Genomic DNA, 16,159 nt, shown 5'->3' with positions numbered 1-16,159 from the left:
CCCACCTTCTTGGATCTGCCATGAATATGCATACCACCTCCCAGTCAGTCATAGATTTGTAGAGAGCTTGGGCTCTCTTGGATCCCTCAGCGTCTGTGGACAACTTTCCAGTGCACCAGGGATGTGAGAACTTGTCTCCCCTCATTGGTTGTCTCCTTTTCAGAATCTCTGTAAAATGTCTAGCTAGTCTGCCAGTCTACTGTTCACCAAACGACTACTGTAACCCTAAGCTGGCAGAGCTGTGAACTTCCGCCTTTCATTTCCTCCTGAGTTTGCTGCTTTTAATGATGGTGTATAGATTTTTTGCTCTCTGCCCCCAAACAAGTCAGCTCCTTGCAGTAACAAAGGTTCTGCTTTTCATGGCCAACCCCACCCGGGTAGGACCGTTGGGTTGACCAAGCTAGGGGAAGCAGAGGTGATGTAATGGTGGGTGGGAGCGGCCAAAGCAACAATGCCACAGACTCCCACTATTTCCACACAGAGCTCATCAGTTTTTTTGGTGTTTTTGGCTGCGTTGGGTCTTCGTTGCTGTGCGTGGGCTTTCTCTAGTTGTGGCAAGCAGGGACTACTCTTCGTTGCGGTGTGCGGGCTTCTCATTGTGGTGGCTTCTCTTGTTGCTGAGCACGGGCTTTAGGCATGTGGACTTCAGTAGTTGCAGCATGCGGGCTCAGCAGTTGTGGCACATGGACTCAATGGGTGTGGTTTACAGGCTCTAGAGGGCAGGCTCAGTAGTTGTGGCATTGCTTCACGGCATGTGGGATCTTCCCAGACCAGGGCTCAAACCCGTGTCCCCTGCATTGGCAGGCGGATTCTTAACCACTGCGCCACCTGGAAAGTCTCCCATCAGTTTTTTTGTGAATGCATGTTTCTCCATTTGTTTTCCTTTTGATCAATTACTTGATCCTAATATGGTTTTTGACAGTTTTGTCCAATTTCATAGTTGTTATTGAAAGAGGGGATTTACTAACTTCTTCCTATGCTATATCTGGAAGTCCCCATATTCATTGATTTTTGAGTGTTGATCCAACCTTGTATTTCTCAGATAACCTCACTTGTTTACAATGTATTAGTTTTTCTAAATATTGCTGGATTTGGTTGGCTAATATTTTTAAGGACTTTCGCTGATATTTATGGGGATATTAGTCTGTAGTTTTATTTTCTTGTAGTGTTTTTGCCTGGTTTTAGTTTCAAGGTAGTGCAGCCTTCCAGAATTATTGGGAAGTGTTCAATCTCCTATTTTTAATGAGAATTTATGTAGAATTGATATTATGTCTTCCTTAAAGGTTTGTTAGAATTCGACAGTGAAGCCCTCAGGCTCTGGAGTTTTGTTCATGGGAGATTTTTCTACTACAAATCCACTTTCTGTAGGAATCTTTTGGTGTTTTATGTCTTTAGAGGAAACTCACCCATTTCATATATATCATCAGATTTTTAAAAAATTATTGTAGAATTCAGTTAGCGAAAAATTCTTATTGAAATTTTTTGCATATATGTGAATTGTCTTTTATGCTCTTTAATTTTCCTTATTTGGAATCAATATTATATTAATCTATAAAGACCTGCTTTTTATTTTTTGCTGTTTTTTCTACTTTCTATTTATTATATTAATATTTTCAAAGTACCACTTTTTTAAAGTCTTCCTTGGTTTTGTTGTATTTCTCTTTGTAATTGAATTCTGTCACCCTCGTTTCTTTTCTTCTCATTTCTTTGGGATTGTTCTGTAGCATTTTCTGATGCTTGAGGGAAAGTGCTTGGCTCTTTTGTTTTCACCTCTCTTATTTTCTGATAAATGCATTTTAAATCTATAAATTTCCCTCTAAGTAGTACTTTTTTGTGTGTCTTACAAATTAACTATTTTGTGACTTTCTTTTTAACCTAAAGATAAGTTTTATGTTATTTAGTTTCTAGCTGAAAGGATTTTTAAAGCCATTCCTAGTTACCATTTCCCAATTTTGCTGCATTTATGATTAGAAAAAAATAATTTGCATTATATAAATTCATTGAAATTTATTGTGGCATAGGATGTGAACATTAAAAAAATTTTTACTTATGTTTGAGGGTAACATATAGTCTCTTTTTGTGAAGTTTGTATTCTCTGTTTGTGAACTTATTAATATTATTCAGATTTTATGTTAACATTTATCTACTTTTTCTGCTTTAGAGGGAAATATTTAACATTTCCAATGAACACTGTCAACTTTTTCTTCCTACCGAGTTTTTCAGTTGTTCTTCTATACACTTTGAATCTATACTGTTAATTGCAAATATTATATGTTCATGATATGTATAACCTTGCTTTGCTGTTTGTTTTATTAGTATATAATGTCATTTTGTTGTCTTTTTTCATATATTTTTGTTTGAATTTAGTTTTGTGAGACATTACAGTAGCTAACCCAGATTTCTTTGGTTCATTTTATCTGGTATATCTTGTTTTCTTCTTCTGTTTTCAACCTTTCTGCATACTTTTAAGTTTGTCTTTTGTAGACAATATGATATTGAATTTTTCCCCTTAAATCCAACTTGAGCATCTGTCCTTTAGTTAGTGAATTTAACTTCTTTACATTAATGGCAGTTATCATTATATTAGGACTTACTTCTTTCATTTTATTTGAGATTTTCCAAACATTTTACTTTCTTTTTAGATTCTTTTCCTTTTCAGTGGATAGGTAGTTTGTGTATGCTATTTTAGACCTATGTACTCTCCCTATTGATTTCTTAAACTTATCAGATTACATTTCTTCCCCAGGAGACAGAGCATTTGAGATTCTTCAGCATATCCCACCACCCTTTATAGTTCCTACTCACTCCCTGACCCCCTACTTCATTTAGGTATCATTTAGGGTTTTAGTCATGATGTGTTTCAGTTATAATTTATCCCCTTTCCTATGGTTCTTGCTCTTTTAGACAATAATGAATTGAAAGTTTGGCAAATGTTTTCTCATTTGTTAAATGAAAACAATTCCAGCTTCCTCACGTGGCTTCTTGTGGGAAGTAAGTTAGGTGATATAAGTGTGAGCACTTGGTGACATGTGAAGAATTACACAGATGCTGATTGTGAGGCAAAAGGTGTGTTTTATTCCAAGGCCTGCCCATTTTCTACTTCTTTCAAAAAGTCTTTTCCAACCCCTTTTCAGAAATCTGAATTAACGTTTGCTTTTCTTTACTCTATCACACGTTGTCCCTTTGTGATTGACAGATGCCTATGTGTGTTACCAAGCCTACCAGATACTGTGTAGTGTATTTCACCAGGTTTAACACCTTGAGCAGGGAAAACCCAAGGATAAAAGCCTTTGGAATGTTGATGATGGAGCGTGGACGGCAGGGTGTTGTTGGAGCTATCAGTTGTCAGCAGTAGAAGGGAGACTGTGAAGTTGGAGGGTCCAGAAGTAGCCAGGTGTGGGAACAGTGAGCTCTGTCATGCAGTGGAAACTATTTTTAGGTACTATTAAGATTAAAATGCATTATTACAATGTACGGCATAATCTAATGGTACCTCCCTTTACTCCTTACTAGGCTCATATTGGCAACTTATTAACATCAAAATTCTTCAGTTACAAGGATTTTGACACTTTATTGTATACCTGTGCAGCGGAGTTTGATTTTATGGAGAAGGAGGTAAGATGTGATTTCTCCTTTCTTCCCTTAGGTTTTGGTCCATTCATTTATCATAAAGGGTGCTCCTGTTATTCAGATTCTTACCTCTGTGCTCTTATCTCAGTTTGAAGGAAAAGGAAAACCTGGCAGCTTAAAGGAAGATATTCCTATTTACATTAGTACAGCTTCCTGAAATATATGGTCTCTTCTTATTTTGATAATTTAGAAACATGCATTCAGTCTAGCAATAGTTTTTAGGATGAGTAAACACAGAGGCATTTCAAGTTGCCTCTTTTTAGGGATAGCATTAGTTCAGTGAAGCTCTCAAGCTTTTACGTTTCCACTCACTTTGTGGTTGTTTGTTTGAATGATCTCATTGCTTTGAAATATCATTGAGTATAAGTTTTTCATTCCAACAACATTTTTGTTTCTAAAACTGTATTCAGGTGTTTAGAAGGAAACCAGAGAGTAGTTAAGTGGATAGTGAGACAGAAGTCTGCGATGTTACATGTTGTTCTTGAACAAGTGACTCTCATTCTTTGAGTTGTAGCTTACTAGTTTCTGGTAGTATGCTACAGATAGATATTGTGAGGATGAAAGGAGATACATAGGAAAGTACTTTGATATTTTAAGATCTTTTATATTAAATACCATTTTGCAGTACTTTATGAGCTAGTTTGGTTCAACAGACATGTGTATATATGTGTCTTTTTTTCACAACACCCATGTGGCCCCGATTTATGATGATATTTTATTATCTGTCAGACATTTTTCTTCAAAGCTGTGTGGTGTATATATGTGGAAGTGGCCAACAGTCCTCTGTTGACACATTCATTTTCCCCAATCCCCACTGGGTCAGCCCGTGTCCTAAATTACAGAGCAGTGGAGGAGAGTGCACTACACAGCAGACTCTTACCAACCAGACATTCTGAATTGAGTGTGTCCTGCAGATGTACTGTTTACTCCAGTGACCTATCAGTCTTCATTTCCTGTGTTCTGGCAAATGGTTTTGACACATAATGGCTGATAAAAAGTGTACAAATGATAGTGTTGAACCTGCTGAAAGAAACTAAGGAAAAGTATCTTGCAAGGCTTTAAAATGCATGCTTATAGCAGATCAAGACTCTTTCAAGGAGGTGGTAAAGGAAGTAGAGTATAGACATCAACAGAGAAATTAGGACTCAGTGGAAATCCTTTAACATTATTGAGGACATACACGCCGTTACAACCTGAGAGTATGAACCATCAGTTATGTGATAGAAGAAATTGTTTATTGAGGCATAAGATGCCTTCAGTCAATTTGAAGAAAATGGCAAAGCTGTGTCCAGCCTGCCATTCCTCATCTCCATAGGTATATTCACAGGGACGATGCTGTAGAGACAGAGCACGGTGCCAGTTCAGAGAGGGCATCTCTTGTATGGTACATCCCTATAGTGGGGAAGAGGGAACAATTTAACATGATATCATACCGATATGGAAAGACACTTAAGATGTATAATGGGGTGAGCAAAATGGTCCGATCTTATTGACCTATAATTAGCACACATAGAATAAAGTGTAAGAGACCAAAATTTTAACAGTGGTTTTTTTGGTGGAGAGATAATCAATGATTAACTTTTTTTGTAATTTGCATCTTCTAAATTTTCTATAATAATCATATTTTAATTGTATTGTGCTACTAAAAAAAAAGTTAAAACAGTGAGGGGGATCTTTGCTTTTTAGATATGAAAATGGAAAGCAATAGTATTTAAAGTACAAGGATACCAAAACAGGAACATTATGACCAAAAACAGACAATGCTGGATAGACCCATGTGTAGGTACTTAACTATGTTTATGTGTATGTACTTAGTATGAAGTGAAGAGAGCACCACATAATATATCAATAAATGGATAAAAGATGCATTGTTTCATGAATATTATTTGAAAAATTGAATTGGGGTGGGGAGTCAGGTTAAAGCCTTGTATCATATTATATACCAAACTTCATTTCAGTTAATGTGTTAAATATAAATGAAGCCTGAAAAATTAATTTGAGAAAAATTTCAGTGACTATTAACTTCATTATTAATGAGCATAATACAAGTGCAAAACATATATGAGAATGATTAATAGATTTGTCTGCATGTAACTTAAAACATCTGTACATTAAATATTATAAAAATTAGAAAGGAAATGACTAACTGGGATGACTCTTGCCATAAATATAATAAATGAAACTAGAGATTAATATAATTAGTATAGGAGCTTGTTCAAATCAATAAAAAAAGTTACCAGGGCTCTCACCCTTTCCCAGCACCAAAAACACATCCCCCCTCCCCCCTCGCCCCCCACATATGCAGAAATGGGCAAAGGATGTGAACATACAATCCATCCGGGAGGAAATGCTGATAACGGATTAAAATGTGAAATTCATTGTCTCCTTTATTTTTTCTCCATTTTCTAGTTTTCACAATGAGCATATGTAACTTTTATGCTTAGAATAAAATCAACAATTACAAGAAATATTAAAATAAAAGAACTTACAGTTCTAATAGAACACACACACACGTGCATACATCTCTCACTGTGTGGTTTGTTTCCTTTGCATTTGTTCTGTGCATTCCCTCTCTCTGGTGTATATTTTGGCATTGAGGAAGTTTTATAATTTTGTTTCCTTTATATTAATACTTGTATATATTAACCTTAGTCCCTTCTATCGGTTTCCTCCTGAGAGTTACCCTGAACTTAGCTAGTCGTTTCTTGCCCCATGCCTATTCCCACCCATTTCTAATTTATTGTAATACTATAATCAGGGAGATTATTTTACTTCTTATATACTCTCCCCCTCTTACCCCATTTTTAAGAGTCCCATTGTATCTTCATTGTCAGCACGTATAACCTCTCATACTCTTCTGTCACCTTTATATCCCCGTCATTGTCGTAGTTCTGTAGATCATTGTTTTTATTGTACACTGTGAGATGTAGGATCAAAGAACACATTTCTTGGCTGTGTGAAGATTACTCTCCAGTGGATTCCTCAGGAAGGGCTCATGGGAGCAGTAATCCCTGAATTTTTACATGCTCAAAATATTTTATCAGTGGCTTTTATGTGTGAAAGTCAGTTTGGCCAGATACAAAATCTTTGGCTCACCTATCTTTCCTTGAGAATCCTAAATAGATTACTCTACTATCTTCTGGTCTAAAGTATTGCTATGAAAATCTGATGCTAATATGATTTTCTTTTTAAAAGAAATATTTAAAAAACACCTTTTAAATAAACTTTTGGAATACAATGTTAAAATTGTTTGAACTCCTTATTAAATTTTGTTAAATACTTTTAACACAATTTTGACATACTTCCTTTTTAAGCTAAACATCTATATCTTACTACTTTTCTTATATTTATTGTTAACTGTTATTAGCAAATGTCTAACTTTTAAAATAATAAAATAGTTTCAGGGGACTTCCTTGGTGGTCCAGTGGTTAAGACTCTTTGCTTCCACTGTAGGGGGCATGGGTTTGATCCCTGGTTGGGGAACTAAAATCCCGCATGCCATGCAGTGTGGCCGAAAAAGTAAATAAAATTTGAAAGTTTAGATCTATAAAAAAATAGTTTTAGTTATGATTTTTGTGTAGGTTAAAACATAACTTAAAAATTACAAAATAGAAATATATTTATTTTAAAATAATAACATGCAAATGTTTATAAAGGTAAATAGTAAAATGAAAACATAAAAATTCTCTTTTTAATGGAATTTCTAACTCATGAAGAATGCAATTTGTATAATGAATTATGAAAATTACTTGTCTAATACAGAATAGTGAGAAAATTGGACTAAGGAGAGGGAAATCAGAAAATGCTACTTACTGTATACTTTGTTGAATTAAAATGTACCAGCATTTTTAATATGGTTGAAGCTAGATTTCTCTTTATAAACATGTTGGGGAAAGCATACATCATTTTACTTAATGATGTAAGATTATTTTTGTGAGGGAAAGTGTTGGTAATAAGCAAATTAGTTGCAATTTAGAAATTTCAAGCCCAGGATTGTTTAAGACTGTGATCTCAAATTATCGAGAGGTGTATAGAATTACAATGTGTGGGGCTTTTTTAGTAAAAAAAATTTTTCTGTAGTTTTTTATCTGTTACCAAAGAAAACGTAAAAATGTTTTTATTCCTCTTATAAACATTGGTCATTATTGTGTGTGTGTGTGTGTGTGTGTGTGTGTGTGTGTGTGTGTGTGTATCTGGAGATCATGGTTATGATTTTTATCCCAGATAAAATGCACAGTAAAGCTCATGCCACTTAAAGGAGTTCTGCTGACCCTAGGTGAATAATAAGTTATGCTCTCTAGTTAGAAAAGTAGTGTGCAAAAGTGAGCAGTAGTCTTTCTAGTCATGTTTTACTCTTACAAGTGTTTGGGAACTGTATTTGTTAGTGTTTTCAACTCAACATTTTGGGGAAGTTCGTTTCTATGGAAATGCATCTTCATTTTTACGATGGGAGTCAGTGGGTAGATTGGACCCTAGATGGGTGAATGCTCATGTTTCTTCACTAACATGTTTTAAAATTCACTTGGATCATGATTTGAAATTTCATTTGAAATAATATTTTCTTCTAACGAAACATCTCTATGAATTTCAGACTCCACTGAGGTATACAAAGACATTATTGCTTCCAGTTGTTCTTGTCGTGTTTATTGCAATCATTAGAAAGGTAGGTCTATCACTTAAGAGCACTTTCTCATAATAGAACGTTTTCTTATTTCTTCATAGTAGTTACATATACTAGGCTACATGTTAATCTAATACAATATTTTATATAGATTTATTGAAACACATTCTGTATTTTCTTACTAATAGCCTTTGATGAACATTTATAAGCCTTAAAAACATTGTGCTAGTTGCCAGCATAAAGTAGACCTAGGGAAAGGATGCTCAAGTTTTGATAGTCATGTATTTTGAAAGATAGGATCAGAGGAACCATATTGACCCAGATACAATTGTTTTTGCTTATGTAAATTATTACTGACTCACTTTTAACTTTTATGTAATATTTCCTTAAAATATTTAATATATGCCTTTCTAAGTCATTTGTGCAGTATTCATTAACTTCTGGATAGAGTTTATTATTAATCAAAAGGAAAAAATAGGATATTAACTATATTACTAAACTTGATAAAATAGACTCCCAACTTGACTTTGATAATGAAATTTTAAGTTCAGATATAAATCAGGCCAGGGAAGTTCCAATCTTCAGTAAAGAGTGATGTAATAGTCCCTCTCTTTTTCTTTTAAGAGTTGGTGAACTCTGTAACTACAGGTGTTTTAAGAGAATGAATTGGGGTTAGTCTGTAATCAAAATGATAGACCCTTAAAGTTTTCTGATTTGTAGCTATTATTTTTGTGTTAGTACAATGTCATGTATTTGTAGAATATTCTGTACTATAATTATTATTTACATCATATATTTATAATCTCCCAAAACATTTCATATACCTTATTTCAGTTGGTTCTTCAACAGCATTGTGGGGTACACAGATATTATTATTTCCATTTTGACAAATGCAAAATTGGAAGGTCAGAGCGGTTATTACCAGCCTTACATCATGTCCGTTAAAAAAGCAAGGGAAGAGTGAGAATCAGACTGTACCTTTACTCCCCGTCATTGGGTGTTGTATAGTATTCAGCTTTGTAGTCTCACAGCCCTTTTTAAATCTTGTCAGTTTATGGTTAGTCAATTTCTGCTGTGTACCAGGCTCTGTGCTCTTTGCTTCCTTTGCTTTCTTTATGTGGGTGGGCACCCACTAGGTAATAAAAAAATGCTAGATGTTGGCAATCCAGAATGTATTAAAAAGATAGCAACCTGGATGGCTAGAGATGATGAAAATGACTAGATTGGGGTCAAAGAAAGTGGGATGTTTGATGTAAAGAAGAAAGACTTAAATGGAAAGAGGATAATTCTTTTCAAAGACTTAAAAGCCTACCACTTGGAAATAAGATTATACTCATTTTGGCTCCTTAATATTATGGCCAATTCTAGGAGTTAGGGCTTTTGACCAGCATTGATCTGGACTGATTAGGAAAGTGTTATAGGTTTAATCAGCAGCTAGGTGGTTCTTCCAAGGGCTGAAGTAAAACCTATCAGGCAATGTCACAGAGGACATCCACACTGGGGACAGGATTTCAGATTAGATGACCTCCCAGTGACTGCTAAATATGAAAGCACAGTGTTTAGTTAGTTGTGCTTATCAGTCTCTGAGCCAGTTCTCCAGTTATGTGTGTGTATAATTAAGGAGAGGCATTGCCAACAACGTGGGCATGGTGGAATTCACTTAAAGGTGAATCGGAAGCCAAAAGGTCAAGTTTCAAGGCCCACCTTTAGGGAGATCATTTAATCCTTCCGAGCCTGTTGCTCATTTTTAAAATGAGGATAATAAAACTTATCTGAACAGGGCTGGATATAGATATGATGAAGTACTGTACAAATGTAAGATTTTGTTGTTGTAATTACTATTTTCTGAATTACTTCTTATCTCCATACTTCTGTATTTTTAAGTAAGTAAAAGTTTGAAAGTTTAGAAGATAACGTTATTTGAAATTTTCTTTTTCCCAATACAGCTGTTATAAAATGTTTAAAAATCTATTTGCAGATTATTAGTGACATGTGGGGTGTCTTAACTAAACAACAAACACATATAAGGTAAATATGCCATTAATGATTTTGTTGTCTCCTCTGTTTATTAAGTAGTTATTTACAGTGTATTAATTTTATAGTTACATGTTGTACACTCAACATTTGTTAATTGGTGTTTTGATTGTTGCCATCCCCCTTCTCCGCTTTTCTCATTATTCCCCATTTGTGCAGAGCTCAGCATATCACTTGTTCATTCCCCAAATCCCATCCAGTATGATCTGACAGTAGCCCTATACTAATCTATACTTGAAGGATACAGCTTTGTGCTTCAGTTTGGCAGGGAAAACAAATTACTCTGTTGATGGTTTCAGGACCAATGGACAGCTTTTTGAGAGAAGAGCAGGGAAATGTAAAAGTGGACCCATACCTCATTCTTACATAAAATAAATTCCAGATGGAGCAAAGATTTAAATATAGAAAAAAAAAATGAAACGCCCAAATAAACCAAGAGATTATTTTTTATAATTTTAGGGTTAGAGAGGCCTTGTTAAGTATGACATAAAGCCTATAAGCTAGAAAGAAAGATTGACAAGGTTGACCAGATAAATTCTTTGGTTTGGTAAAATACTGTAAGCACTGTTCAAAGAAAAATACAACTTGGGGAAAATAGTTGCAAATTATAACAAGGGCCTAATGACCATCATACATAAAGAACTGCTATAAATTAATAAGAAAAATACTGAAAACCCATTTGAAAAATGAGTGAAAGACTCAAATGGGCAATTGAGAAAAAAAAAAAATTCCCATTTTCCCTTTTCCGCTACACTGATGTCCCACAGATCTCCTTTCTGCTCTTTGACCATGACAAGTAGTTTCTTGCCTCTGCAGTTTTGCAGTGGTTGTACCCTAAGTCCGTAATTGTGCCTCCTGCTTTCCGCAGCCTGGCTTGGCATGACTCACTCCTTTAATCTTTGCTTAAATGCCACCTCCTTCAAGAAGCCTTTCCTGACCATCATTTCTGAGTAGATCCCTTGTCTCTTTGCTTGTTATTCCCCACCATCACACCCTTTTTCTTTCTCTCGGCATTTGTCACCATGTGTGCTTACATACTGATGTGTTGCCTGTATCTCCTGAAGGGGGATGGGGTCATTTCTGTTCAGTTCAATGGTTTATATGCAGTGCCTGGCACATAGGAAAGAATAGTAGTTGAGTGAGTAAAGACTTGTGCATGACTTATAGATACATGAAAAAGTGCTCCATCCCATGGTAAAGATAAAAGTGAAAGCCTTTTTACTTATCAAGTTTGTAAAAATTAATAATACCCAGTGCTTGCAAGCATGGGAGGAAGTGGGTGGTAGGGCAGTTAGTCAATACAAGCAAAACTTACAGTGGGCCTCTCCTTTAACTCTGCAGTTTCACCACTGCAAACGTGTCCCCTAGAAATGCTCACGGAAATGCAGGGGTAATGGTACAGAGATGCCCACTGTGGTGGTGTATGTAATGTGGAAAATGAGAACAACCAAAATATCCACTAGTATGGGATTGGTTTACTTATGACCCAGTCATAAAGTGGAATTTCTTTATGGAAATATTTCATCATACATCCTTGAATTAAAAAATTACAAGACATATAAATGATGATTACACTTTTGTTTAAAATAATGAAGATTTTGTATGTGTATTTGTGCATAGGAGGGATATGGAAGGATAAAACTTGTAACTGTTAAGAGCATGGGATTAGAGGATGGAGCAAAGGAAGTTTTAATTCTAATTTCATTCTTTTGTGAGATTTTTTGGGGGAGTAGAGATTGTTGAATTTGTGTGTCTATATATTTTCTTCTGTAACACACAGCCTTATATATTGTTCTTTCACCTCCAACCAGTGATAAATTATTGCATGCACTCTTGAGACAATCCTTGTTCTCGTTTAGAAACAATTTACTGTAACTGTGCCCTTAACTTCTACCTGATGCCTTTGAGGGCCGGGGAAAAGAAAAAAGCTTCTGGTATGTAATGCCAAAATTTCTCTTGAATTGAGATGAAATTTTTTTAAGAGCTCAGAAAGGGGCTACCGTTATAACTATAGTATGCACCTCTGGAAGAGAAAGGTGGAACTTTTCACAGAAACAAAACAGTCTTTTCAATAATTCAACTATAGAAGTAACTATAGAAAAGCACTGAGCTTCATGGGGCTCTCAGTTCAGGTAGGATCAGAGCTTTTTGGAAAGGAGAATGGCACATCGACATTTCATTTTGCATAAGTACCAAAGTCATATGCCAATGTAAAAAGGGGAGAGGTAGGACATACATTTTAATTCTCAAGATGTGAGTATCAGTATCTCCTTTATTCAGGGAGCTAGGGGGTAAAGTAGGATAGAGACAGCATGATGAAGTAGAAAATATATTGACTCTGAAACCAGTCAATATATAGACCTGGCTTCACCTCTTACTAGCTCTGTGACCTGTTTTCCTTAGCTGTCAGTTAGGGTAATAAGTAGTTGTAAAATCAGAGTTAAGGGAATGTAATGATCATATTAACATTTTAGGTGCTCGGTAAATGGTAACTGATAATTTTTACTTGGCATGAAAGAAGAATAAAGGAGGATCCATTTCACTTCCTTCATTTGCCCAGGAATTTTACTGTTTGCTAACACATCAATACATTTGAAAGCAAGTCCTCAAATCAGATTGTGTGCTACCTAGTTTAGGGGTTAATTGAATCATTTGCTCATTCATTCAAAAAAAAAGATTGAACTCTATATGCTAGGCGTTGTTTTCTAGGTCTTGGAAATATATCAGTGTTTAGGATAGAGAAGGGATGTGTTATCAAGTCGCACATTTGTGTCTCTGATCCAGACTTCTCCCTTGAACTCCAGATTTATACATACGATTCCCTGTTTGTCATTTCTACTTGGGTGTCTAATGAGAATCTTAAATTTTGCGAACACAGTACTGAGCCTCAGAATGGGCTTCCCTGTCAGTACCCTTCTCCTGGATCCCCCTCATCTCATTCTCCTCCTCACTCCCTCTTCTCCCTAATCATGCCGTCTTTGCTGTTAGCCTGTCAGGGAGCCTGCTACCATGAGGCTTTGCCATGTCTGTTCTCTCTGCCTGAAGTGCTCTTCTTCCCTGAGAGATCCTCAGGCTCAAACTCTCAGCTCCTTCAGGCTTTGCTCAGATGTCACTCAGTTGGTGACCACACTGATAATATACGCCATCCCAGTCAGCCAGCACTCCCTGCATCTTCTACCCTGTTTCCTTTTTTCCCCACAGTATTTATCGCCATGTGATGTATGTTTATTTGCTTTTTGTTTGTCTCCTTCAACTTATATGTAAACTCTGTGAGGGCACGGAATTTTTTCCATCCTGTTTACTGCTCAGGGCTCAATGAAATTGAGTGGATGGATGGATTTGTACCTGGTCCTCCTGAATGGTTCATTTTAGTTAGGAGAGACATATGATAATCAAATAAACCAATAAGTGAAAACTGTGTTTTCTGTGAGAAGATAAAACAGGGAAATGGAGTGGGAGTGATCAAGGTAAGGGACACTGAATATGGGAGTCAAAGGCAGCTCTTTGATGTTTTAAGGCATAAAATTAGTCTAGTATGACTGGAGCACAGTGATCAAGAGGGAACCTGGTAGAAAATGAGTTTCCAGGATGGCAGGTGGGGAACCAGATTAGGAGGACTATGTGTAGCATGGTAAGGATTTGAGAGTTTACTTTAATTACAAAAATCCCCATAGCCGATTGGAAAGTTTTAAGTAAGGGAGTGGCATGTCTGGATTCCCATTTTCGAAAGGTTGCTCTCACTGCTGTGATGAGACTCAACACGGGGTCGGGGTGCGGGGAAGGGGACCGGAGTGAGATGTGGGGAGGATATATGGGCCTATAAAGATGCATCCTTTCTTAGGAAATTAAAACTGTCAAGCAAAGGTAAAGCTGGCATTATGTGGCTATTTTTATATTCCAGAGCTGCTGCTGAAAAAAAGTCTTGTGTGTGGCTTCCTAAATTGTCTCTAAAGCAGCTAGAATTTACGGGGGAGCTGAGGGACTGCTGGGGACAGGAAGTAGGGGTATGGGACTGTGAGGGCTGCAGAGTTTCTTTTCACTCCCTGCTTTGCCAGGTTATATTACCAGTGAGGTATCTGATACACAGCCAGCGCGCCTTGTTGGCCTAATAAATATCCGTGTAGTCAGATATGTGGGATATGCAAAATAAACTGTTTTAAAAGACTGTAGCACCAGTTTTGGTTTATAACTTTCAGTTATTTTGATTTACATGTATGTGTCCTGAGGGAATATTACAGAAGTTGTAAAACTCATATTTGTAAGATAAAAATGCACATGATTGAAGTAAGTGCTTCAGTAGTGATTCAATGATAGTATTTCTTTTTCCATTTCAGAAAACACCAATTTGATCATGGAGAGGTAAAGACTTAATATTACCAAAATTTGCCTTGTTTTAATGCTTGTATGTATTGGGATTTTTCTTTCTTGTTCCATTTGCTAACTTTATTGGTAAGTCACTAATCATCTTCAAAATAGGCCTGTATGTGTTTTTACGAGAATACTACAAACATGACCATTCATTTGTTAGAGCAATTAGGTAGGAAACTCATTTGGTCGGCCCTGATCACCCTCAAGGTAATAGCAGTTCATTGCTGGAGACCATTTAGACACGTATGCAGAGTGTCTTTCGCATGATTAGGGATCCCTTTTCTCTCTGCTCACCTTGCCCTAAGGCCTCAGAGATGTGACTGGTTGCTATTCACATCTCCTGGTGATTCAGCCTGGTTTCTTTTTTAATTGAGGTATAATTGACATATAATATTATATTAGTTTCAGATGTACAACGTAATGACTTGAATTTGTATACATTGTGAAATGATCACCATGATAAGTCTAGTTAACATCCGTTACCATACATAGTTACTCAAATTTTTTTTCTTTTTTTTCTTGTGAAGAGGACTTTTAAGATCTACTGTCTCAGCAACAGCATGGTGACTATAGTTCCTGATACAGTACTTCATATTTCCATCTGGTTCAGAAATGTGGGCTTTATTAACCCCAGGCTTGATTCTGAGCAGAATTATAGGACCACTTCCCTGAGGGACTTTATAATTTTAGCCCTCTAATAAAAGGGACAAGTTTGAAAGTGAATTTTAAGACTTTCAGAAATCAAAATATTGATTATAATATTAAATATTATTAAATATTATTTCAGAAATCAAAATATTGTTACTAAGAAAAAGTACCCTTTTCTATATATTCACCAATTTAACAATATATTCTTAAACTTCACAAATAGTAGGAGTAAAAATATTTTCTCTTTCTTTCAGCTGGTTTATCATGCATTGCAACTGTTAGCATATACAGTCCTTGGTGTTTTAATTATGAGACTAAAACTCTTTTTGACGCCACACATGTGCGTTATGGCTTCCTTGATCTGCTCAAGACAGGTGAGATGATTGTTATGTTGGCATTATAGCTGCTATGATAATTTTACCCCAGCCTTTGTTATTGAGTGGCCCTAAAATAATATTAAATTACCCAAAGTTCTTTAAATTGTTTATAATTAAAGTTCTTCATGGTTTTGTACTAATCTTTCCTAAGGGGTAAGGGCCAAAGCAGATCCCTTATCCTTTTAACTTCTAAAATAGTCCTTGGTGTACAACAAACACTCATTCAGTGCGGGCTGAATTCATGAATGATAACTACAGATGTTGATAGAAAGCAGTGATCGCACAGGGGCCCACACTCAGAAGGACTCTGCACCTAGATTGATGCTCTGCTGCTGTTGTTTTGAACTTCTTAAAAAATGTCAGACAAGGAACCCACATTTGTTTTTTTTTTTTTTGGCTGCACCACGTGGTATGTGGGGTCTTAGTTCTTGACCAGGGATTGAACCCGTGCCCCCTGCAGTTGAAGCATGGAGTCTTAACC

The 16,159-nt window shown here is 36.1% G+C and overlaps 1 protein-coding gene across 3 annotated transcripts in view; it reads left to right on the top strand.

Annotated features, from left to right (window-relative positions):
• DPY19L1 (dpy-19 like C-mannosyltransferase 1) overlaps positions 1-16,159 on the top strand; it is a 245,109-nt gene that overhangs the window by 75,158 nt on the left and 153,792 nt on the right. For all 3 annotated transcript variants that reach the window (XM_082471750.1, XM_082471749.1, XM_082471748.1), the window contains exons 14-18: positions 3,514-3,615; positions 8,222-8,293; positions 10,230-10,279; positions 14,620-14,644; positions 15,556-15,675. In XM_082471750.1, coding sequence (XP_082327876.1) covers positions 3,514-3,615; positions 8,222-8,293; positions 10,230-10,279; positions 14,620-14,644; positions 15,556-15,675 — 369 coding nt within the window. The remainder of the gene's footprint in view (positions 1-3,513; positions 3,616-8,221; positions 8,294-10,229; positions 10,280-14,619; positions 14,645-15,555; positions 15,676-16,159) is intronic.

This window comes from Balaenoptera physalus (genome assembly GCF_965194825.1).
Source record: "Balaenoptera physalus genome assembly, chromosome: 8".
NCBI classification, from domain to species: domain Eukaryota; kingdom Metazoa; phylum Chordata; class Mammalia; order Artiodactyla; family Balaenopteridae; genus Balaenoptera; species Balaenoptera physalus.
This window is presented reverse-complemented; position numbering and strand designations above follow the sequence as displayed.